Source organism: Carassius gibelio, chromosome B2 (assembly GCF_023724105.1).
Source record: "Carassius gibelio isolate Cgi1373 ecotype wild population from Czech Republic chromosome B2, carGib1.2-hapl.c, whole genome shotgun sequence".
NCBI lineage: Eukaryota > Metazoa > Chordata > Actinopteri > Cypriniformes > Cyprinidae > Carassius > Carassius gibelio.
The window spans coordinates 3,445,120-3,466,103 of NC_068397.1; the positions used below are offsets into that span (position 1 = coordinate 3,445,120).

The 20,984-nt window shown below is 36.5% G+C and overlaps 1 protein-coding gene and 1 long non-coding RNA gene across 3 annotated transcripts in view; one reads left to right on the forward strand and one right to left on the reverse strand.

Moving 5' to 3' along the window:
- Positions 1-20,984, forward strand: part of LOC127951065 (rho-associated protein kinase 1-like) — a 52,147-nt gene that overhangs the window by 12,792 nt on the left and 18,371 nt on the right. For both annotated transcript variants that reach the window (XM_052548699.1, XM_052548698.1), the window contains exons 2-17: positions 9,334-9,415; positions 10,802-10,902; positions 12,661-12,798; positions 14,731-14,906; positions 14,995-15,079; positions 15,819-15,963; positions 16,114-16,252; positions 16,838-16,929; positions 17,105-17,255; positions 17,341-17,407; positions 17,511-17,599; positions 18,866-18,914; positions 19,088-19,223; positions 19,544-19,623; positions 19,976-20,222; positions 20,440-20,546. In XM_052548699.1, the coding sequence (XP_052404659.1) occupies positions 9,334-9,415; positions 10,802-10,902; positions 12,661-12,798; positions 14,731-14,906; positions 14,995-15,079; positions 15,819-15,963; positions 16,114-16,252; positions 16,838-16,929; positions 17,105-17,255; positions 17,341-17,407; positions 17,511-17,599; positions 18,866-18,914; positions 19,088-19,223; positions 19,544-19,623; positions 19,976-20,222; positions 20,440-20,546 (1,884 nt within the window). The remainder of the gene's footprint in view (positions 1-9,333; positions 9,416-10,801; positions 10,903-12,660; positions 12,799-14,730; positions 14,907-14,994; positions 15,080-15,818; positions 15,964-16,113; positions 16,253-16,837; positions 16,930-17,104; positions 17,256-17,340; positions 17,408-17,510; positions 17,600-18,865; positions 18,915-19,087; positions 19,224-19,543; positions 19,624-19,975; positions 20,223-20,439; positions 20,547-20,984) is intronic.
- On the reverse strand, positions 17,844-18,334 carry LOC127951078 (uncharacterized). Its single transcript, XR_008152584.1, has 3 exons — positions 18,175-18,334; positions 17,999-18,098; positions 17,844-17,918 (listed from the first exon to the last, which is right to left on the reverse strand). It is a non-coding gene; the product is annotated as an uncharacterized LOC127951078 (long non-coding RNA).

The window sequence follows — 20,984 nt, forward strand, 5'->3', positions numbered from 1 at the left end:
TTCGATTTTTTGCACAGCCCTATATATCATAACTAACCTGCTCTGTCTAATCTGTTGGACTCCGTGTCCTCTTTGCTTCGTGGTTTTTCTGTGCGTGAAAAAATTGATGTGTGGCGTGAAAGCGTGTGAAAAGAGTCAATTGCATGTGTCTCACGGTGAATGCTTGAGAGTTGGCACATTAGTTTCCAATCAGAATAAAGGACAGGTTGATTATTGCTGTATAGCGTTTGTATTAATCTATGATGTGTCCCTGTTTGCCTACAGGGACATAAAAAAATTAATTAAAAGTGATACATGGACCAAGGTGTCTGAGATTGTTCATTTTAAGTAAATGATCCTAATATTTCGTCCACAACAATATTTAATGAGGTTATAACTCCTTGTGGTTAGTCTGCATGAGATCAACAAGCTTGTTTGCTTTGCGGCCGCTTTAAATACAAAATAAGCATTCGATCTACGTTAGAGCGTCTGAGCGCTCACAAATCTTTCTGCAGCGTCGTGAGCAGAGTGGCAAGAGCGATTTTTGAAGCTCTAGACGCCGGCGGTGTGAACGCACAGTTAGGCTTCGGCTATGGCTGTAGTGTTGTTGTGAAAGTAGGGGCAGAGCATAGAGACTATGCCGTTTCTCGTTTGTTACTCTAGAGTAGACCAATTCACTTTATTGAGGCATACTGCCCCCATCTGGTATGGAATGTGGAGTATGACTTGATTTTTTTTGCCAAACATTACAGATGGCAACTTTAAAATGAATGTTAAATTCAAATCAGTATTTCATAATGGATATATAAATTATTTTACTTCATAGTTAGTAATGCCCAATATTGGATTTTTGCTAAAATATTTGAAACTCAAGTGTTTGTTACTCCCCAGATGCTATTAGGATTTTGATTAGTTTTGAGCATAAATTTAGTTGACATGATGACAATACATTCAAATGTTTAGAATGAAATCAGTCACTGCATGGGTTTTTTTCAGACAGATGAACATTTAAAAAAAACTTTTTTAGAGCTCCCTCTAATAATGTTTGAAAAAATGTATACACGTTAATATATCATAGGGCTGTCAAAATAAAATTATACTTTCTAATATTCGTTGAGTTTAAAATAAAAAGCAGATTTGAATGCAAAAAAGCTGCATTTGAATTTTAGGTGTGCATCAGACAGCCTTATCAGTGGCACACGAGATGCGATGACGATGTAAGTGTATGTAAAAGAAGGTGGAAAGAGTTTAAGGATGTATTTAAATGGGCTTTGATCCGATTTAAGGATGCGCTTATATTCAGTCATTTAGCAGATGCTTCTGTCCAAAGGAATTACAGACGAGGAGCATCAAAAGCACTGGATCATGTCTGAAAATATAAATATCTGAAAATATTTTATACTTTTATCCCTCAAGAGTAATCTAGAACAGTGGTTCTCAGAAAAAGTATCACCCACATAACACATAATCACCAAATCTAATTAAACGCAAGCTTATTGATCTAATTAATATCAATAATAACCCAGTGCTTTAGATAATGTTTCAAACACACATACACAATAGTAACTTCTTCTACGTCAGACTTCCTACTTCCGCTCAATTTCATTTCGCTTCTGTACTCAGTCTGATACAGCGTCAGAGCTTTCTGTTTGCCACCGGTCTGGAAACAGCCGGGCCAATCAACGAACAGAGGGCGTGCTGAGAGCCGTGACGTAGATGCTAAGCGCCGAGTTTTACATTGTAGGTTAGAGAAATCGAAAACCGAAACGACCGCGGAAATGGGAAACGAGACACGGTATGCAATTCGCTCTGTTATGGAGAACTGCACTTGTCAGAAGGAGGGACTCTCTTCTCGGTCTCTTTTATCGGTCGAGCTCGAACTGGTTAACGTTACCTTTTGACAGGCCAGTGTCTCCTTTCTTTTCCAGTCCTTAAATATTCCGATGTCATGATGTAATCTTGAAATTACGTTGAAGCATTTCCGACAAACTCGTGAGGAACAAAGAGCTGTGTTTAAAAGATCTAATCCTAAATTTGAGAGTTGGCTACAAACATTTTCTTGTTTCACTCTGTCAAAAATAAGTTTAGAGGCCGTGATTGTACCTTGTATGCGTAGATTAACTTCGCATAATCTGCAAAAGTCGTTTACAGCCATGTTCACTCCGGTATTTCGCTCGCATCATCATGTGTTTACAACAGGTTTACAGTGGAAGTTCAATCATAGATTTGAGTTCAATGCATGATGTCTGTGCTTCGATGCGGCTGTACAGGCGCATAACTTACGTCATAACTAAACGTATCTGATTGGCTTACGGGTAACCAATGATTTTAAACTTCAGACAAGCGCCCCCTAGCGAGAGAGAAAACACTTCTCTATTATGCCATTCCAGACTCTGTCTACGAAGCAAAGTGAAGTGGCAGAGTCTGGTATTACCAGGCTATTATTTTCCAACCAAAAAAATAAATGAATAAAAAGTGATAAATCACTGACATTTTGGCGCCTTTAGTGTTTTGGCAGCACGTTCACCAAGTTTGGTGTCTTAGAGGAGCAGTTTTTTTTTTTAAATACTCCTCCCTAGGAAGCTCACCACATACACATGTACAAAATCTAAAATGTGTGACTTCCTGTTGACTGTGATGTGAAAATGTGTTTGGCTCAATGGGAACTGAGTTTTTGGGGTTTACTACATATACATGCAAATTGGGTTACCTTTATCTATGTGGCGCTTCATACAATCCATATTTTACAGTCAGTGACGCAAACTTTATGAAATATGAGAGAAATTCTAATTCTGCTCTAAAAGGACTGGACCTTATTCAAGAAATGTGCATAAGTATACAAGTAAATTAGGAGTGATTAGCATGTAAAAAAGACCTTCCTGAAAACTCTCCTCAGGGATCACAAAAGCATTGCAGAGCTCCAGACTAACTCTTTTTACTAGGAGCACTGTAGCCCCTGACTGAACCTTTTTTTTTTGGTTCAGTTCAATAAATGTGTGAAGTGCAAGTATGCAAGTGAGAACTGAATGAATGCAAGTATGCATGAAATATGTAATCTATGCATTCAGGTGTTGTTCAAGGGGGCGCTACAGACTTCCAGAGCTTGTGCCAGAAACTTAAATAAATACTACAGCAGCACAATATAAACAATACTTTAACCTGTTAAATGTCACCCCGTCTCGTATACGGGACGCCTACGTTGACTATACTATATTACAATCAAATCTAATCTAATCTTGACAAACTATATATCGTTGGAAAGGTCTAAGACTCCCAAATATATATTATACCAATATTTTTTGTTAAAAATTATGTAGGAAAAGTAATAGATGAATTTATGACAAGAGTGCACCCTCAGAAATCTACATTACAAAAGGAGCTTTGACCTTTGTTTAAAAAAAAGACTTCCTCGTTGCCTTTTTCTCTATCACATTTTAGAAATCATCAGAAGTTATATATCACTTGAAAACATAAAATCTCAAAATTCATCCTTTAAAACCCATTTTAAAATCAGACATTGCATTACCATGTAAATGGCACATCAAAATCATGTTACAAAATGTTTTCAGTCGAGAAATATAAAAATTTAGGTTTGTATCATGCACATTCAAGTCTATCTTCAAAAACGTGAGTGACAGTTATCAGGTTAATAACTTTAATAAGGAACTATACAGATCCAATGGCCTGTTGGACTGGATGTCTACAAAAGCCATTCATGTTATCCCAACATAAAATTATTAGTTTGTACAAAATCAGTTTTTACCAATTCCTCTCAATTGAAAATAATGCAATTGGGTTGAGAGAAAAATGTTGAAGATTTCTATTGCATTGTTAGTTAATTTTAATAGAGCAATTTGAACAAGTTGCACAATCTTGGCAGGTCTCTGTGTCGTTAAACTGTGTGTGAATAAAGTGCATTTTTGCAACATAAACCAATAGGTAGAGGTTAAATAAACATTGGCCGTGCAGATGGGTAGCTTTCATTTAATTGCAACATTGGCTTCCATAAAGGTTTTTAAGTTTAACAGTTTAACACATTCAAGTAATTAACATTTGTATGGAGATCAAGCTTAACTGCTGTACTTTATATTATTTTCGTTTTACTTTTTTGTACCGTCCTTTAATGCTTGATTCCAATTTTGCTGAAATGTGAGCATTGAAAGGGAAACTCTTGAATGCACTAGTAGTTGCGGTCAGTTTAATCACAGTTCTGAATTAATTCACACACATAAGAAGGTCACTTGCACATTCAGAGATTACATCACACACAGAAACATCCAAAAATACAGAAACTTAAAGTGCACAGATAAATACTTCCATACTACTGCAATATTAAATGAGAAATTAAATAAGAATTGTCCATTTACATTTAGATCTATTATGCTTCTGTTGCTGTTTGCTGGAAACAACAATGTTAATTTTATCTATTTATTTTTATTTTTTTTGGTAGTGGAAGGATGGCATTTTAAGGAGAAGTCCATCCAGAAATGAAAAATTCTATTAGCTCTCTTTCATGTCATTCCAAAACGTTTTTCTCTTATTTTCTTGGTAACCAAACCCCATTAACCCCCCCATTTTTTGTGTGCATACAATGGAAGTCAATGGGAACCGGAAATAATTGGTTACCAACATTCTTCTAAATATTTTATCTTGTGTTCTGCAAAAAAATAAGACTGTACTTAAGTGAGTAAATTATTACAGAACTGTCATTTTTGGGTGCACTATCCCTTTAATCATTTTCCTTCAAAAAAGCAACAATGTGTTTCTTTTTTGTGAGCTCATAGAGTTCTGAACTTTTTCTAAAACTCCTGTTATAATCAATGCAGCTTACTCTACAAATAATGAATCCCTTATTCACATTCTGTCTACATTTTATTGGTTTTAAAGCTGGATGCATGGAAGGGTAACTCAATCAGTGAGCTCATGCTGAACAAAAGCATTTTGAGCAGATTTCTTCTGCTCACTGACTCATTTAAACTCCTCTGAGTGGCCGTTGCCTTCATGTGCTGAGTGCTGTATTGCAAGCAACGGATGCGATGGGAGTAAATATAAATAAATATGATGCTGTAATCAGCACTTTTCAAGATTAGGTAAACTTGATTACACGTACACATGGGATGCTTTGACAACAGCCACTTTCAATTGGGTGAAGAATTGAGTGAGTTGTATTACAGTTTCAGTGTTTGGGTAATTTTGACAACACTAGTCAAATCTGAAATTGCTGAGGTTTCTAGAGACGTTTGGACATGGATTTTAGACAGTTTTTAGAAACTTTTCCTCTGTGCTCTTTAAAGACCTACTATTTTCTGTTCCTTTTTTTCAGACTTTAAGTAAAGTCTCAATCGCTTTCGAATGGTGTTAATTAGAAATAAAGCCCTGTTCACTTTCTGACTGGTCTTAGCTGTTTTTTCCTCCACTTTGTTGGGAGCTTGTTCGGCTACATTCTTAAAATAGCTCTCTGACGTGTACAGTCCTGCTGTGGAATGTGACTGTGGCCGTCCAGAATTCTCTGTGGCAGGATGTTATGCAAACATACATTACTGAATGGGGAGGTTTGATATTATCTCAGAGTTCGCACAGGGTTTGGAAAGTTGGGAAAATGATCGATTTGAACAATTATATTTTCAAGACTCAAAATGTTTACTTGTTTTTGTTGTTGTGTGAATTTAAAAATAAAAATATTATTACAAAAAATAACCTTTAACAAACATTGAATGGTAAATCCATTGCACTTTGCGCGTCTCATTGCGTAGATGTTGCGAAATCACGTGATGCATTACTGCTTGAAAAAAGTGCATCTGCATATCCTGTTTTTATCTACAATTGAATGAACCACTGAATTGTTCGTGCTACCGTTTTAATGACCGCTGTTAATACGAGGAGATTTCTAAACTACGGCGAACAACAACAACACAGAATCTATAGCTTAGAATGCAAAAACAAGACATTGCTGTAATCTAACTGAAATAAAACTAAATCACGGTATGGCTTAGTGTGATTTATCCAATCACAAAGGCTGGAATTTAGTTAAAGAAATACTTGCGCTGTGTGTTTCAGAATGAAGCGTGACACTGTGGGAGGTGTTTGCAGATCGGTCCACAGTAAATGCTGCTCCGCACAAACTCTATCCAATACTATATGCTTTGACTTATCAACAGAAGCGAAGCTTTAAAGGGATAGGTTACCCAAAACTGAAAATTCTTTCATTTACTCGCCATCAAGCTGTTCCAAATACTGCATGTATGACTGACTTCCAGCTGGTGAACACAAAAGATGATATTTTGAAGAATGTTGGTAACCTTATTGACTTAAATAGTGTGGGAAAAAATACTTTGAATGCATGCTTCAAAATATCTCCTTTTGTGTTCAACAAGAGATATTAAGTCTTACGGGTTTAAAACAACTTGAGGGTGAGTAAATGATGGCAGAATTTTCTTTTTGGATGAACTATCCCTTTAAGAGATACCTGTGGTTTTCTGTCCGAACAGAAAATTTGAAAGTTTAAAAAAAAAAAAGATAATGTAATATAAAACACAAATATTATTTTAATAGTATACATTTCTGTATTTTATATATATTTTTAGATTTTTTTTAATAATCATAATTTAATATTGTTATTATTTTAATAGCCATATTTATATATAATCACAATGTTGGTCAAATTGCTTAGCCCCACAAATAAGCACAGCAAATCTGAAATTATTCTTCTTGCAATTTGAAAAGCCCTACATTGAACCCTACAATCTGAGAAACTAAATTAATAAAAGTTGGGTTAGGAGGTTCTTTTGCAATTTATAAAACTTGTCTGAGTAGACACAGTTACATGTGGTTTGGCAAATAAAGTTCTGTAAAGTTTATTAAAATTAAAAAATCTTGAAAATAGAGTTTTCGGAATATTTCAGCTTTACATCACAGAAATGTTGCATTCTAAAATACATTTAAATACAAAAGTTACTTTAAATTGTAATATTCCACAGTAGGCATGTGACGGTATCAGATTTCCATGCTGTGATTACTTGATTAAGGTTTTGTCACAGTATACAATTATATGAGAAATAAAGGTTGAAAATATAAATCAACTTCAGTGTTGTCCTTTTTAATAACACCTTTAATTATTTTAAGTAATAAAGAGTACCTCAAACATTAAAATACAAATAAGTATAAAGAAAACAACACCCAGTAATGATGCACAAAGTGAGCAATTGTATCAAACATAATAAAGTGCAAACTGCAAAAGAACAGCTTTTGTAAACTGCTTTTAAATACGTTAAAAGAACTATAAAGTGTCTACAGTAAACATCTTCAACCCATTCCTGGTATCTTCTGGGTATTCCTTCTCAAATCCTGGTTTTGCTACAGTGTGAATTGGTGTCATGTCTTGGCAATATAATATGCTATGGCATGATTGATTTCTGTGGCCCGGTGAGATGAAGCCTGACGGTGGAACGCATCTTTGACTGAACAATGGCTTCAGCTGAAGATGAACCAGAACTGAAAGATGCATGGCTACTCTGTAAATAGAGAAAGACAGGAAAAACATTACTTTATAAAACTGACATTTTGACATGTCTTGACATTTAAATGGGCGTTCATGATGCATAGTAACTTGTCTGTACAACACTTGTACTAAAATTCATATTAATATTATTATTATTGTCTGAATAACAAGCCAAGCCAGTGTTAACTATTATAGCTAGCTTAAACTATTTATAAAAGGCAAGATGACTCGCACTTTGTGACAGTGTACGACTTAAATGCATTCCATCAACGTATAATTAAAATAATTGGTCACACTTTATTTTAGGGTCCAATTCTCACTATTAACTAACCAATAACTATGACTTTTGCCTCAATTAACTCCTTATTTGCTGCTTATTAATAGTTTATAAGGTAGTTGTTAAATTTAGGGTATTGGGTAGGATTATGGATGTCATGCATTATATGTACTTTATAAGCACTAATAAACAGCCAATATGTTAATAATAGACATGCTAATAAGCAACTACTTATTAGTGTGAACTGGACCCTATACTAAAGTGTTACCAAATAATTTTTCTGGAACAACGTCATTTTTAATTACTCCGTTTACTTTTAGATTTAACTTTTAGCATAGCTAGCCTAGTGGAGCTCTAGCTTACTCTTAAACTACAGTAAAAACAAGCAAGCTTACATTACATGCAAATGAAAATAGTCTGTGTAACTGTGGCATCTTTTCATTCAAATAATAGTTTTTATGCGGTGTTCAACACAGAAATGAGACTAAGTGTAATAAACTTACCTTCATCTCTCTGAATTGGACTGAATGGTTGTCACAGAGGTGAGCGAACATGTTAGACGTGTTCCCGTGTTGCACTGCCACTTTCCGTCCACAAAAAAGGCAATAAAACAATAAAAAGACTTTTGACTAATGTGTATATAAATGCCCATCAACTGTTCCCAGTTAAGAAACTGCAGACCGATGGAAGCAGGTTATTCGTGGCATAAGTGACATCAACAGGCTTTATCTTAATCTACTGTAATCCAGGATCTCTTAAATCAAGTGTGGCGTGTGCTCAGACCCTCAGCCTCAATTCAGGCTACATGACTTTTTATTGTTTTAACATATTCCTTCAGGTTCACTTACAATCTTACAAAGTCAGTGCCACTCATTGTGGGCTTGTGCATTGTTAAAACAATGATAAACCAGGAAAGAGAAGTCTGTTTGCTTCTCCTACTCTGTCTAACTGGTGGCTTTCTGTTCACGTTTACATTTCAGTTCTTTCTTTTTAATACATGTGCATTGGCGATTGACAGTATGGGGTATGGAGCATTAATGACTGTGAAAAATAGTAATATACAGCATTTCAGCACAACTTAAAATGATACCGCACGTGTTGTTTTTGAACAATCGGTCAATGTATGATTGTGCAGATTACTTTTTTCTAGATGTAGCCATTGCTCATTGTGCATGTTAATGCATTAACTAAGGTTAACTGATGAGATCTTATTGTAAAGTGATTTATAATTATTTTGCACTTTAATCTGTGTAAAATGTTTACCTTTTGTAGATTTGGTTTTTGAGTGTATTGCCTTATTGTATTTAAGTATTCGGTTATTAACCTGTTATTCTGTATTATGCAACTAAATTTCAGTATCCTGACAATTCTGTGTACCATTATAAAAGCATTAGCAATTAATTGCAGCATGAAAATTTGATACTGGCATAGACAAATTGTGCATTTTTTGCTGACCGTGCAAGAATATTTGTTTCCTAGTATGTAAAAATGATGACATGTAGCACAAGTACTGTTCAGAAAATACAAAATTCAGACTTCATTGAAGTAACATTTGTGTTTTGTTTTTTCTTATTTCCAGGACAGTCTGGATGCTCTGGTTTATGACCTTGATTTTCCAGCCCTGAGGAAAAACAAAAGCATCGATAACTTCTTAAATAGATGTAAGTATTGTGTCTGGCGCGAGTCTAAAGAGTTTCAAACTGCTTTGCTGTGAATGGGGATTGGTTTTGGGTCAGTACTTTCAGCCAGACACTGTTTTGTCGCCAAGTATTCACTTAACAAACATGGCACTGCATGGTGGAGACTCACGTTATATTCTCTCAATGGATGCATATCATTTTATTTCAATGTATTTCTTAAACGGCATGCAATTGGATGTTTTCCTCCTTAATTTGCAGTTTGCAAGTGTGAGGGCATTAAAACAGAAAGCAAATAAATAATCCTAGAGTTACGTTTGATTTTTGTAAATCAGTGCATCAAAACGTCTGTGTCCATTAATTTAGGAAACCCACCTATTTGATTACATTTTAAAAGATGTTATTGAACAATTAGTTTTTTTAAGTACTTTTATTTGGAATTTAATTATTAAAAAACTTTCTCAAGCAATAAACATAGTATTTTCAGTATCTAAAACAGTTTTATGCATCTGAAAGTTTGCCAGAAACAGAAGCAAGCAATATTTTCTTTCCTAGACAGGAGCAGGTCAACGCTTGATTCACATGCATTGATCTTTTTTGACATGTTTTCTCCCCTCTGTTTACAAGCCATAACCAACGGTTTAAGTTAATTTTGCAAAATGCATTTAGTCTCACACATGCAGATACACACACGGGCAAGCGTGCAATTGACCTGTTCGCTGCATTATTGCCAAAACTAATCATTAAAAAAATAACCTGAGGATCAGTGTCTTTGTGTTTATGTAAAATTACTGTTCATCTGATCAAATACTTAAATAGCAAGTTATTTAACAGTAAAATGCTAAAGAATATCCAGATATGACTGATTTGCAACTTGGCACCAGTCTAGTCCTCCATGTCCTGAAATACAACTGTTTTCTTTCCCCGAAATGTTTTGCAAACTGTCCAGCATAGCAAATAGCCATAAATCCTTCTCTAATGTTTGTGTGAATACTGTGGGATTTCTTCATAACTGAGACTCTGTTCAATTGCTGGCTTCTCTTTACCCGATGAATGTGATCCAGATCATATTGTTTCTCTGTTGTATTTGTAAATCTGTTGAATCTGGAGGCCCCCCCGCCATCTGTTCATACTGGTGACAAGTGTGACTCGTTCAAGTAAGAAAAGAATCTCTCTTGATCAGCGAAGACCAAATCTGGCTGAATGTCATCCGTTCCCTCAGTGGTGCACACCTTCATCTAATCGGGTGTCTCTCTCAGCGAGGGTGTCTAAGACTAGGTTCACACAGTCTGTTGACAACTGCATGTAGTTACAGGATTGAGTCTCTCTCATAAAGTGCATCTTATTAAACCAAGCACACTAAGGGTGATATTGTGCATATGTTTTTTTTGTTTGTTTGTTTGTTTCTAGATAAGGACACAATCAGCAAAATCCGGAAGCTTCGTATGAAAGCAGAGGACTATGAAGTGGAAAAGGTCATAGGACGAGGGGCATTTGGAGAAGTACAGCTGGTAAGTGTATGGAGTATTGTTGTCATTTATGCTGCGTTACTTCCATTTGTTCCATATATATATATATATATTATACATACACACACACACACGTTTGTTTTTGTGAAAAGTGTGTTCATCCCATAGGCGTAATGGTTTTTATCCTAACCCCAACCCTCACAGGAAACTTTGTGCATTTTTACTTTCTCAAAAAAGCTCATTCTGTATGATTTATAAGTGTTTTGAAAAATGGGGACATGGGTTATGTTCTCATAAGTCACCCTCTCCTTGTAATACCTGTGTCATACCCATGTCATTATACAGAGTTGTGTCCTGATATGACACAAAAACAAGATCACACACACACACACACACACACACATACACATCACCTAGTGCTGGGACCAAATCAAACTCTTATCTAACTAATAATTACATATTTTACATTAAAACCTCCTAATTTGCTGCTTATTAATAGTTAGTAAGGTAGTTGTTAAGTTTAGGTATAGAGTTGGGTTAAGGGATCTAGAATATGGTCAAGCAGATAAAGGCATTAATATGTGCTTTTTAAGTACTAATAAACAGCCTATATGCTAGATTGTGCATGCTAATAAGCAACTAGTTAATAGGGCTGTCAAATGTTTTTTTTTTTTTTTTTTTTTTAATTCTTTGAATTTAAAATAAAAATCCACATTCGAAGGCAAAAAAGTTGCATTTGAGTTTTAGTTGTGCATCAGACAGCCTTATCAGTGGTGCACAAGATGAGATGAGGATGTAGGTGTCATTGCATTTTAATGCTTTTTTTAACCTATTTAGTTGAAGCGGCGCTTTATGTTGCTCATTAAAAAAATTGGGGAAAAGAAAACAACAAAACTGAAACCATGTAGTTCACACAGAACGCATATTTATCACATTTTCTAAAGGGGCATCTATTTAGAAAGCCGTAGGTTCAACTTTTAAAAACACATGTTTTACCCATCCCACTGCATCTGAAAAAGCAATCTTTGTGATTGGTTTTCGGTTCTTTGTATTAATCTGTGCATGCATAGATGATGCTATTTTGTTTCTAATTGTTTACACATCTTAATTATATATGGTTTATAAGCATTATTTTAAACATTATACTCTTTTTTTCAAAGTCGGTCGTTATTTTATTCCATTGAATAAACATGCAATTAGTAATATTAGTAATGCATAAATTTACACCTATGCATTTTTTAAATAGATGCATTGCTAAAACTATGTGACACTGTTTAGCATGAAGAGCGCTCTTGAGAAGGGATGCTATTACCAAGACATTTTATTCAATCTTGACAAACTATTTATCATTGTGTATCACTGATTTATGACTCTAGCTTTGATATTTGCCCACTATTTAACAACAAAATCTGTTATGTTGACAGATATTTGTTCATTTCTGTTGGGAGAGCAAACTAAAAGTGCAAGATCAATTGATAGTTATTGATTTTTCAAATAGAACAATAAGATGCATGTGATTCACAAAACAACATTCATTAAGGCATTCAGTCCATAAGTGTGCAGATAGTGTGCAAGAAGTAATGTTGTTTTCACATATCTTTACTTTATATTTCTTTATAAGGAATCGTTATTTCTTTTCAGTTTCTATTAAATTAAGCTCTGCCTGTCGTAGTGTGAATACAGTAGTAGTTCTAAGAGTGTTATATTCTGTACTGTTTACTTTATTTGAATGTCGTTGTCCAGTGAAAGGTAAAGTAAATACCAAGCCCTGTTCATGATCTCTTTCTCTGTGTTTGGTAGGTGAGGCACAAAGCCACAAAGAAAGTGTACGCCATGAAGCTGCTCAGCAAGTTTGAGATGATCAAGAGGTCGGACTCTGCTTTCTTCTGGGAAGAGAGGGATATTATGGCCTTTGCCAACAGTAACTGGGTAGTACAGGTAGGACTATCACATGCTCACAGACTTTTTTAGCTTCAGAATATGATCCTATTCAACAATTAGATTTTTTTAAGTGATTTAAAAAGATTTTTTGTGTGATTTTTGTTTTAATTTGTCATGGATCTGTTAGCAATAAGATTCATGTTTCTGTCTGAGTTTGTTGTTTTCAGAACAACTTGAAAGTAGGAGTGTGTGAGATTGACAAAAAATTATATCTCTAGTGGTTTATTTTTTTATTTTATGACGATAACAACATCTTGCTGAGTGTGTTTTTGTGCTGCGCTTTTAGTGTTGGACATTTCATGACATGGATAAATAAATATGAATGAATAATTCATTTAAAAGATTCATACATTTAGAAATGAAGTATGAATGGATCATGGAATCATTGACTCAAAAGATTCATTAAAAAAAGATTCATTTAGGAACGAAACGCTGCAGTTCCGCTTTCATTTGGAACTATGTGTATTGACAAAACAAATAGATAGACACTAGGACTGCACGATGTGTCGTTTAAGCATTGATATCGCAATGTAGGAATCCACGATAGTCACATCGCAGGATGTGCGATATAGTCGTAGTTGATCCGTTATTCATTAACTGTATGGACCAGCTGCTCCCCGGCCCTTGACGAATGTGATTCGCAGATTAATTGCACAGCTTAACCATCATAGAGTGAAAGTTTGTGTTTTTAAGTCCTGTCAGTTTAACAGGGGGCATATAAGAATGAGTAGAGAGAGAGACAGAGAGAGAGAGAGAGAGAGCGAGCCCCGGCTGCGCACGCTCACCTTCACCGTCTTCAAACAACACGAGCGCTGTCTTGCTCTCTCTCCCTTTTGATTTAAATAATGCATTAGTAAATGTTGAAATTAACATGAACTAAGACTTAAATAAATGCTGTAGAAGGATTGTTCTTGCTTAGTTCATGTTAACGAAAGTAGTTAACTAACATTAACTAATGGAACCTTATTCTAAAGTGTTACCGGTTTCTGTGTTGTCAAATCTTGTTCGATGTCCTAAACTGCCAGCCGTACACGTCTGATTTGCGAACTAATGATTCCTTTGAACCGATTCAATTTAATGAATGGTTTAAACAACTGACCTGTCCAACACTGAACTCACGAGACGTCTGAATTGGTGTATAAAAAAAATTGTAACACTTTACAATAATGTTCTATTTATTAAACTATTTAAGTACATTATTTAACATTTACTATTACTAAACTGCACTTCTACAACATTAATTTCAACATTTAGGCTATAGCCTTCACTGTTGAAATCAAAAGTTGTACAGTAATTGTTAACATAGTTAATGCACTGTGAAGTAACATTACCAAACAATGAACAAGTGTGTTTTTATAAACTAAGATAAACAAAGATTAATAAATATAGTAACAAAAGTATTGCTCGTGGTAAGTTCATGTTAGTTAATATGTTAACAATTCAAACCATATCCTAAAGTTACAAACATGTAATTTACTCTAATTTAAATAATACTCTGTTTAAATCATTTAAAATGACAATGTAAGTGCTCACCCCATTTTTGTTTGTAAGAAAAAATTAGATTAGATTTCATATCGCAATATATATCGCAGAAAAATAAAATATCGCAATGTAATTTTTTCCCAATATTGTGCAGCCCTAATGGACTTTGGATTTTTTTTTTTTTAGTGAATACTTGATAATGTTTTTTAAAGCTCCTATTTGCTGTCTTTTAAAACTGCTACTTTATTTAAACTTGTAACGTCTTCAAACTTAAAACCATATGACTAAATCTGTTAAATCCACTTCGTTCTTCCTAGTCAGGCTTTCTCAAGCCAACAGGTAATTTCTTGTGACAAACCTTTTTTTTTTTTATCCCATGATTATTAATAAAGTACGTTTTCTTGAAACATGTAGCCGTGAAGTAATTCTTTTCTTTTTGTCGTCCAGCTGTTTTATGCCTTCCAGGACGACCGCTACCTCTACATGGTGATGGAGTATATGCCAGGCGGAGACCTGGTCAACCTGATGAGCAACTACGATGTTCCTGAGAAGTGGGCTCGTTTCTACACTGCTGAGGTTGTGCTGGCACTGGACTGCATCCACTCCATGGGCTTCATTCACAGGTCTCAGTCATACATCCAACAACCCTTTCATGCTTTCTGCTGCTGAGCCTACCTGCTTGAAATGTGTATGTTTTCGCTTTTGTCTCAGGGATGTAAAGCCGGACAACATGTTGCTAGACAAGGCCGGCCACTTGAAGCTGGCAGACTTTGGGACCTGCATGAAAATGAACAAGGTACTAGGGGTGTGCAAAACTACACAACTTCATAAGAGTCACTGTGGGTTGTCTGAATGACCAGTTGATCTCAAGAAACCTGTATGAGTTTGCAAGCCCTGTAAATGTACAGGTACAAAACACAATCGATTGCGGAGGTATCAAGATTAATTTTTATAACTGTATAACCAAGGATAGCCCAGACAGAAGCTACAAAAGTTATTCTGTTACTAAAATACCAATAATAATCTGGAAAAGTCCTTTATGCTTATTAAAGGACTTTTAATTATAAACAAATCTGAAATACCCTGGGACTCTTATTTTGAAAAGTCTATGTGTTTCTATCACAATGAAGAAAATGAACATGTATTGTCACGGTAGATCTCTTAAAGGGATAGTTCACCCAATAATAGAAAACTCTGTCATCAATTGCTCACCCTCATGTCGTTCCAAACCCATAAACCCTTCGTTTATCTTCAGAACTCAAATTAAGATATTTTGAATGAAATCTGAGCGCTCTAAACCTACCATAGACAGCAAGGATATTACCACGATCAATGCACAGAAACCTAGCTAGGAGATCGTGAAAATAATTCATGTGACGTCAGTGATTCAACCGTAATTTTACGAAGCTACTATTTTTAGTTTTAAATGTGAGAAAAGACTCGCAATGTGGAACAAACCTGAAGCATTCCTTCAGTCACATTTAGTGCCCTTTCAGTTCTTCTTTCGACTGTTCTGTTGTTTTCCCCTCTCTCAGGACGGCATGGTACGATGTGACACGGCAGTAGGAACTCCAGACTATATTTCTCCCGAGGTACTGAAGTCGCAGGGAGGAGACGGATACTATGGCCGAGAGTGTGACTGGTGGTCTGTGGGGGTCTTCCTGTATGAGATGCTCGTCGGTGAGTTTCAGGATCAATGCAACCTGAGCGCTTAGGCAAAGACAAGTTCTTAAGAATGCGAGTTTTCCCGACAGATGGTGAGATCATGGAGCTAGGAATAGAGGAGGCATTCTGAAGAGTAATGTTTTGTGTGGTTGAACGTTTCCTCAGGTGACACGCCGTTCTACGCTGACTCTCTGGTGGGCACCTACAGCAAGATCATGAATCACAAGAACGCCCTGACCTTCCCCGATGACAGCGACATCTCAAAGGATGCAAAAAGCCTCATCTGTGCTTTCCTCACAGACAGGTTTGCATACAAAAAATATTTTACATTGCAATAGAATAATATATCAGCCACTGAAAAAAAACATTGGAGAATGAATAGTTTATAGTCTTGACACAGCTGACACAAACATCACTTCCTGCTGTTGGGATTTAAAAAAAATGCCATACCTGAAGTATTAAACACCAGTGTGTAGTCTGACCCTCACATGATACCCCAAATCTTCCCAACAATTAGGCTTATTGTGAGCTCTTCTAAGTGACCAGACTTACTTTTGTCTGACTTGCAATGAAAAATGTCTTAGACTAATATGCATTAAACTGTTGTTTGTTTTTATTATTTATTCACTTAGTTAATTTCTGCATTTAACTCTGTTTAAGAAGAAATATTAATAGTTTTGAACTGCGTAAGATCATGCATTAGGATTAATATTATGATCAGCTCTTTCATATCCATCTGAAAACTCAGGAGCTTATGAGTTAAAAATCACCCTGTGCTCATCAGTTAGCAGGAGTACATGTATTCATCCCTATTCAGTTGAATAGGAAGAAGTGAATCAAAGATTGTTTACTCAAAATACATTGTGCTAATCTCATTTCTTCTCACTAGGGAGGTGCGGTTAGGACGCAATGGAGTCGACGAAATCAAGCGACATGGTTTTTTCAAGAACGACCAGTGGTCATGGGAGAACATGAGAGAGAGTGAGCTGAGCTTCTGAACCTCAAATCTGCCAGCTTCAATATCATTTCCAGTTATCTTAAAATAAACTGTCTGTTATTTTTGAAACCTGCCTTGTATTAGGCTAACGTGTTTGTGCTTGTAGCATTGTTTATTTGTTCTCATTAAAATGCACTACTGTATTGTCGCATACAATAGCGGCTGCTCCAGTGGTGCCGGAGTTAAGCAGTGATGTAGACACAAGCAACTTTGATGACATTGAGGAAGATCGAGGGGAGGAGGAGACATTCCCCATTCCTAAAGCATTTGTAGGCAACCAGCTTCCATTTGTGGGCTTTACCTACTACCAGTAAGTACTGAGATTCAGAACAGACCCTCAGTGCTTAGAGGCCGGATGTTTGTGTTAAATTTATTAATTATTGATTCTCTGTCAGGTTTCCTCGGGAGCCAGCTATAAAGACAAGTGACAAACGCAGCTCGACAAAGGAAGATAAAAGTCATGTAAGAAATGTAACTTTTAAAATAAAGAGTTTCATGGCAATATAATATTGAGTCTGCCTCTTAAACTGTGAGGGTGACTGATCTTGTTTCTCTGATACCTCAGTTGGAGAATCTTCAGAAGAGAATTTATCAGCTAGAAGAACAACTTCACAGTGAGATGCAGCTGAGAGACGAGATGGAGCAGAAGTGCAGGTGTTTATCTGTCTGTTTGTCCATCCACCAAAACACTTTATCTTACCATCCATCTGTCTTTTCAAACCAATCAAACCCTTTATCCATCCATCAACCTTTCAACCAACACCCTATCCAAACCAGTCAAACACCTCATCCATCCATCCATCCTTCCAAAACCATACTCCTCATCTATCCATTGGTCCATCACCAAACACCCTACTCAAAACCAATGAATCTCCTCATCTATCTATCCAAAATCAATCAAACACCTCATCCATCCATCCATCCACCAACCAATCAAACACCTCATCCATCCATCCACCAACCAATCAAACACCTCTTCCATCCATCCATCCATCCACCAACCAAACACCTCTTCCATCCATCCATCCATCCATCCACCAACCAATCAAACACCTCATCCATCCATCCACCAACCAATCAAACACCTCATCCATCCATCCATCCACCAACCAATCAAACACCTCATCCATCCATCCACCAACCAATCAAACACCTCATCCATCCATCCATCCATCCACCAACCAATCAAACACCTCTTCCATCCATCCATCCATCCACCAACCAAACACCTCTTCCATCCATCCACCAACCAATCAAACACCTCATCCATCCATCCACCAACCAATCAAACACCTCATCCATCCATCCATCCACCAACCAATCAAACACCTCATCCATCCATCCACCAACCAATCAAACACCTCATCCATCCATCCATCCACCAACCAATCAAACGTTTCATCTATCTATTGGTCCATCACCAACCTACTGAAACCAATTAAGATCTATCCTTTCAAAACCAAACACCTCATGTATCACTCAATCCATCAGCAAACACCCTATCCAAACCAAACTAACTCCTCATCCATATTTCCAGACCAAACTAGCTCCTCATCCATCCATCCTAAACCAAACACCTCATCCATCCAGCCATCAAAAAACAGTCAAATACTCCACCCACCCATCCATCCACCCAAAGACCCTGTTCAGACCACTCAAACACCTCATCCATATATCATAGATACACCCAATAGCAACCCCTCACCTACTCAGCCACAATGCAACAGTCTGTCCCAAATACATCCTCAAACCAAACTCTTCATTCCACCATCGAATCAGTATGTAGATCCATCCATCCTCAAATATCCATCCACCTTTCCTCATTTAAGCTCCTTGTCCCTGTATCCAAACCTAAAGTAAAATTTTCTCACAATAAAATCAGACCTTTGAAATCTGTTCTTTGATTCGTTTCCCCCTCAGGACGTCCAATACAAAGCTAGACAAGATAATGAAAGAGTTAGACGAGGAGGTGAGTGAAGAGATTTAATCTCTAATGCATGAATGTAAAGAATTACAGAGGGTTTGTATTTTGTATAAAAGGCTCTAATTAAATAATTTAATATAAAGATCTGTTAACACTTGGGTTGTTTTTAGTATGCTAATTCTCGGTTCTCGTTGTTCTCTTGCCCTGACGTGATTCAGAGTAACCTTAGGAAGAGTGTGGAGGCTAACATGTCTTTACTGGAGAAAGACAAGATCATGATCCAGCACAAAGTTACAGAACATCAGAGAAAGGCGGAACAGGAGGCTGAAAAACGAAGAAATCTGGAGAATGAGGGTGAGGATTCAGTGTCTCATTCTGATATACCTTGGGGGTATTCTTGAAAGCAGATTATGAAACGAAGTATGTTTGCTCAGAGTAAGCGGCAAATCCATACTAGAAATAAATCCACACGGCCATTTTATCTTTATAATTAGCACTTTTTTTTTGAGAATGTCTTTGTGTGTTAACCATGAACTGAGTTTCAAACCCTGGGTTGACTGAACTCACTCTTAACTCTTACTCTCTACGTCATTATAATATGCATTTTAATGTTCCTTCAATACGTTATAAGAAAAGATGAAGCACTTTAAAAACTTTTATTTCCTTTTTACTAGTGTCTACTTTGAAGGAGCAGCTGGAGGACTTGAGGAAAATGAGTCAAAACAATGATAAGGTCGCTCAGCTGCAGAACCAAGTAAGTTTGTATAGAACACAATTGTGGTATTAGAAATATTCAGGAGTTAGACGAGGAACAACGTATAGTACTCACACATATAATATTATATATTTTGTATTATTGATATATTGTGTGTGTGTCTGGTTATAAAGAGTTCAGATGCAAAAGCCTCTAACTGTCATCTGCTCTGTTCAGGTTCAGTAATGTTACTCTAATGGCAATGTATGGGTCCTTTTTTATGCAATTAAAGTGAAAGAGCTGAACATAAATATAGGAGCCTCATAAAAATGCCCATTTTAGAAGATCTTCTGAGTCTGGATCTTCACATTACAATTAAGGAACCGCATCTCACACAACCTTGTCCCCACAGCTGAGGGAATCCAACGACCTCCTGCGGGCCGAGTCTGACACGGTGGTGCGTTTGAGGAAGAGCCACACAGAGATGGGGAAGTCCATGAGCCAGCTGGAGAGCGTGAACCGCGAGCTGCAGGAGAAGAGCCGCGCCACAGAGAGCGTCAAACAGCAGCTGGAGAAAGAGCTGCTTCAGCTGCAGACCACGCTGGACACGGAGAGACGGAGCTGCAGCCAGGGCTCAGAGGAGATCAGAGAGCTGCAAGGTGAGAGACGCTTTCCCTGTCGTGGCCTAGTGGTTAGAGATTTGGACTCGTAATCCAAAGTTTGTGAAACCATGGAGAAGTAGTGCATTGGAATGGAAAAATGTGTTCTGTATTATCGCCAATGTAAAATGCACAACATTTTTTATTTCCAATCGCTCCCTTTGCAGATAATGTGATCATCCGATGTGATGTAAGTCTGTTGTTTGTCTCTTTGAAGCTCGTATCACGGGTCTACAGGAGGACAACAAGAACTTGAAGCACAGTCTGTCTAAAGTAGAGCTGGAGAGAAAACAAGTGCAGGACAGATGTAACATTTTAGAGAAGGTAATACTTTTATTATTAGATTATTAAAAATTTGCATATATTTTTTGTGCGTGTTTTAGATAATAATTGCAGTCTGTTGTGGACCATTAACAATACTTGCGTCGTGTCTGTTCTGCATCAGTTTACATGACCATAAATTACCAATTTTGTATGAAAGTTAATATAATTAAATAATAAAAAAGACATATCAGTTGGTGCCTTCTAGCATTTCAGTAACTGGTCATGCACAGCAATGCACACTGAATGGAAATCTAGGATTTAACATGTCTCACTGTTTCAAAGGTTTATACATAATGCATAAATAAAATAAATTAGTGTTGTAAATTGATCTAGAATCACTGCCAACGTTATTTCCAATCCATCTCCTGTCTTGATGATGTCGTCTTTGGCTGCTGTAGTGTTCACTGTGTAGAGTAATTGTGTTTTGTGTAACCCGTG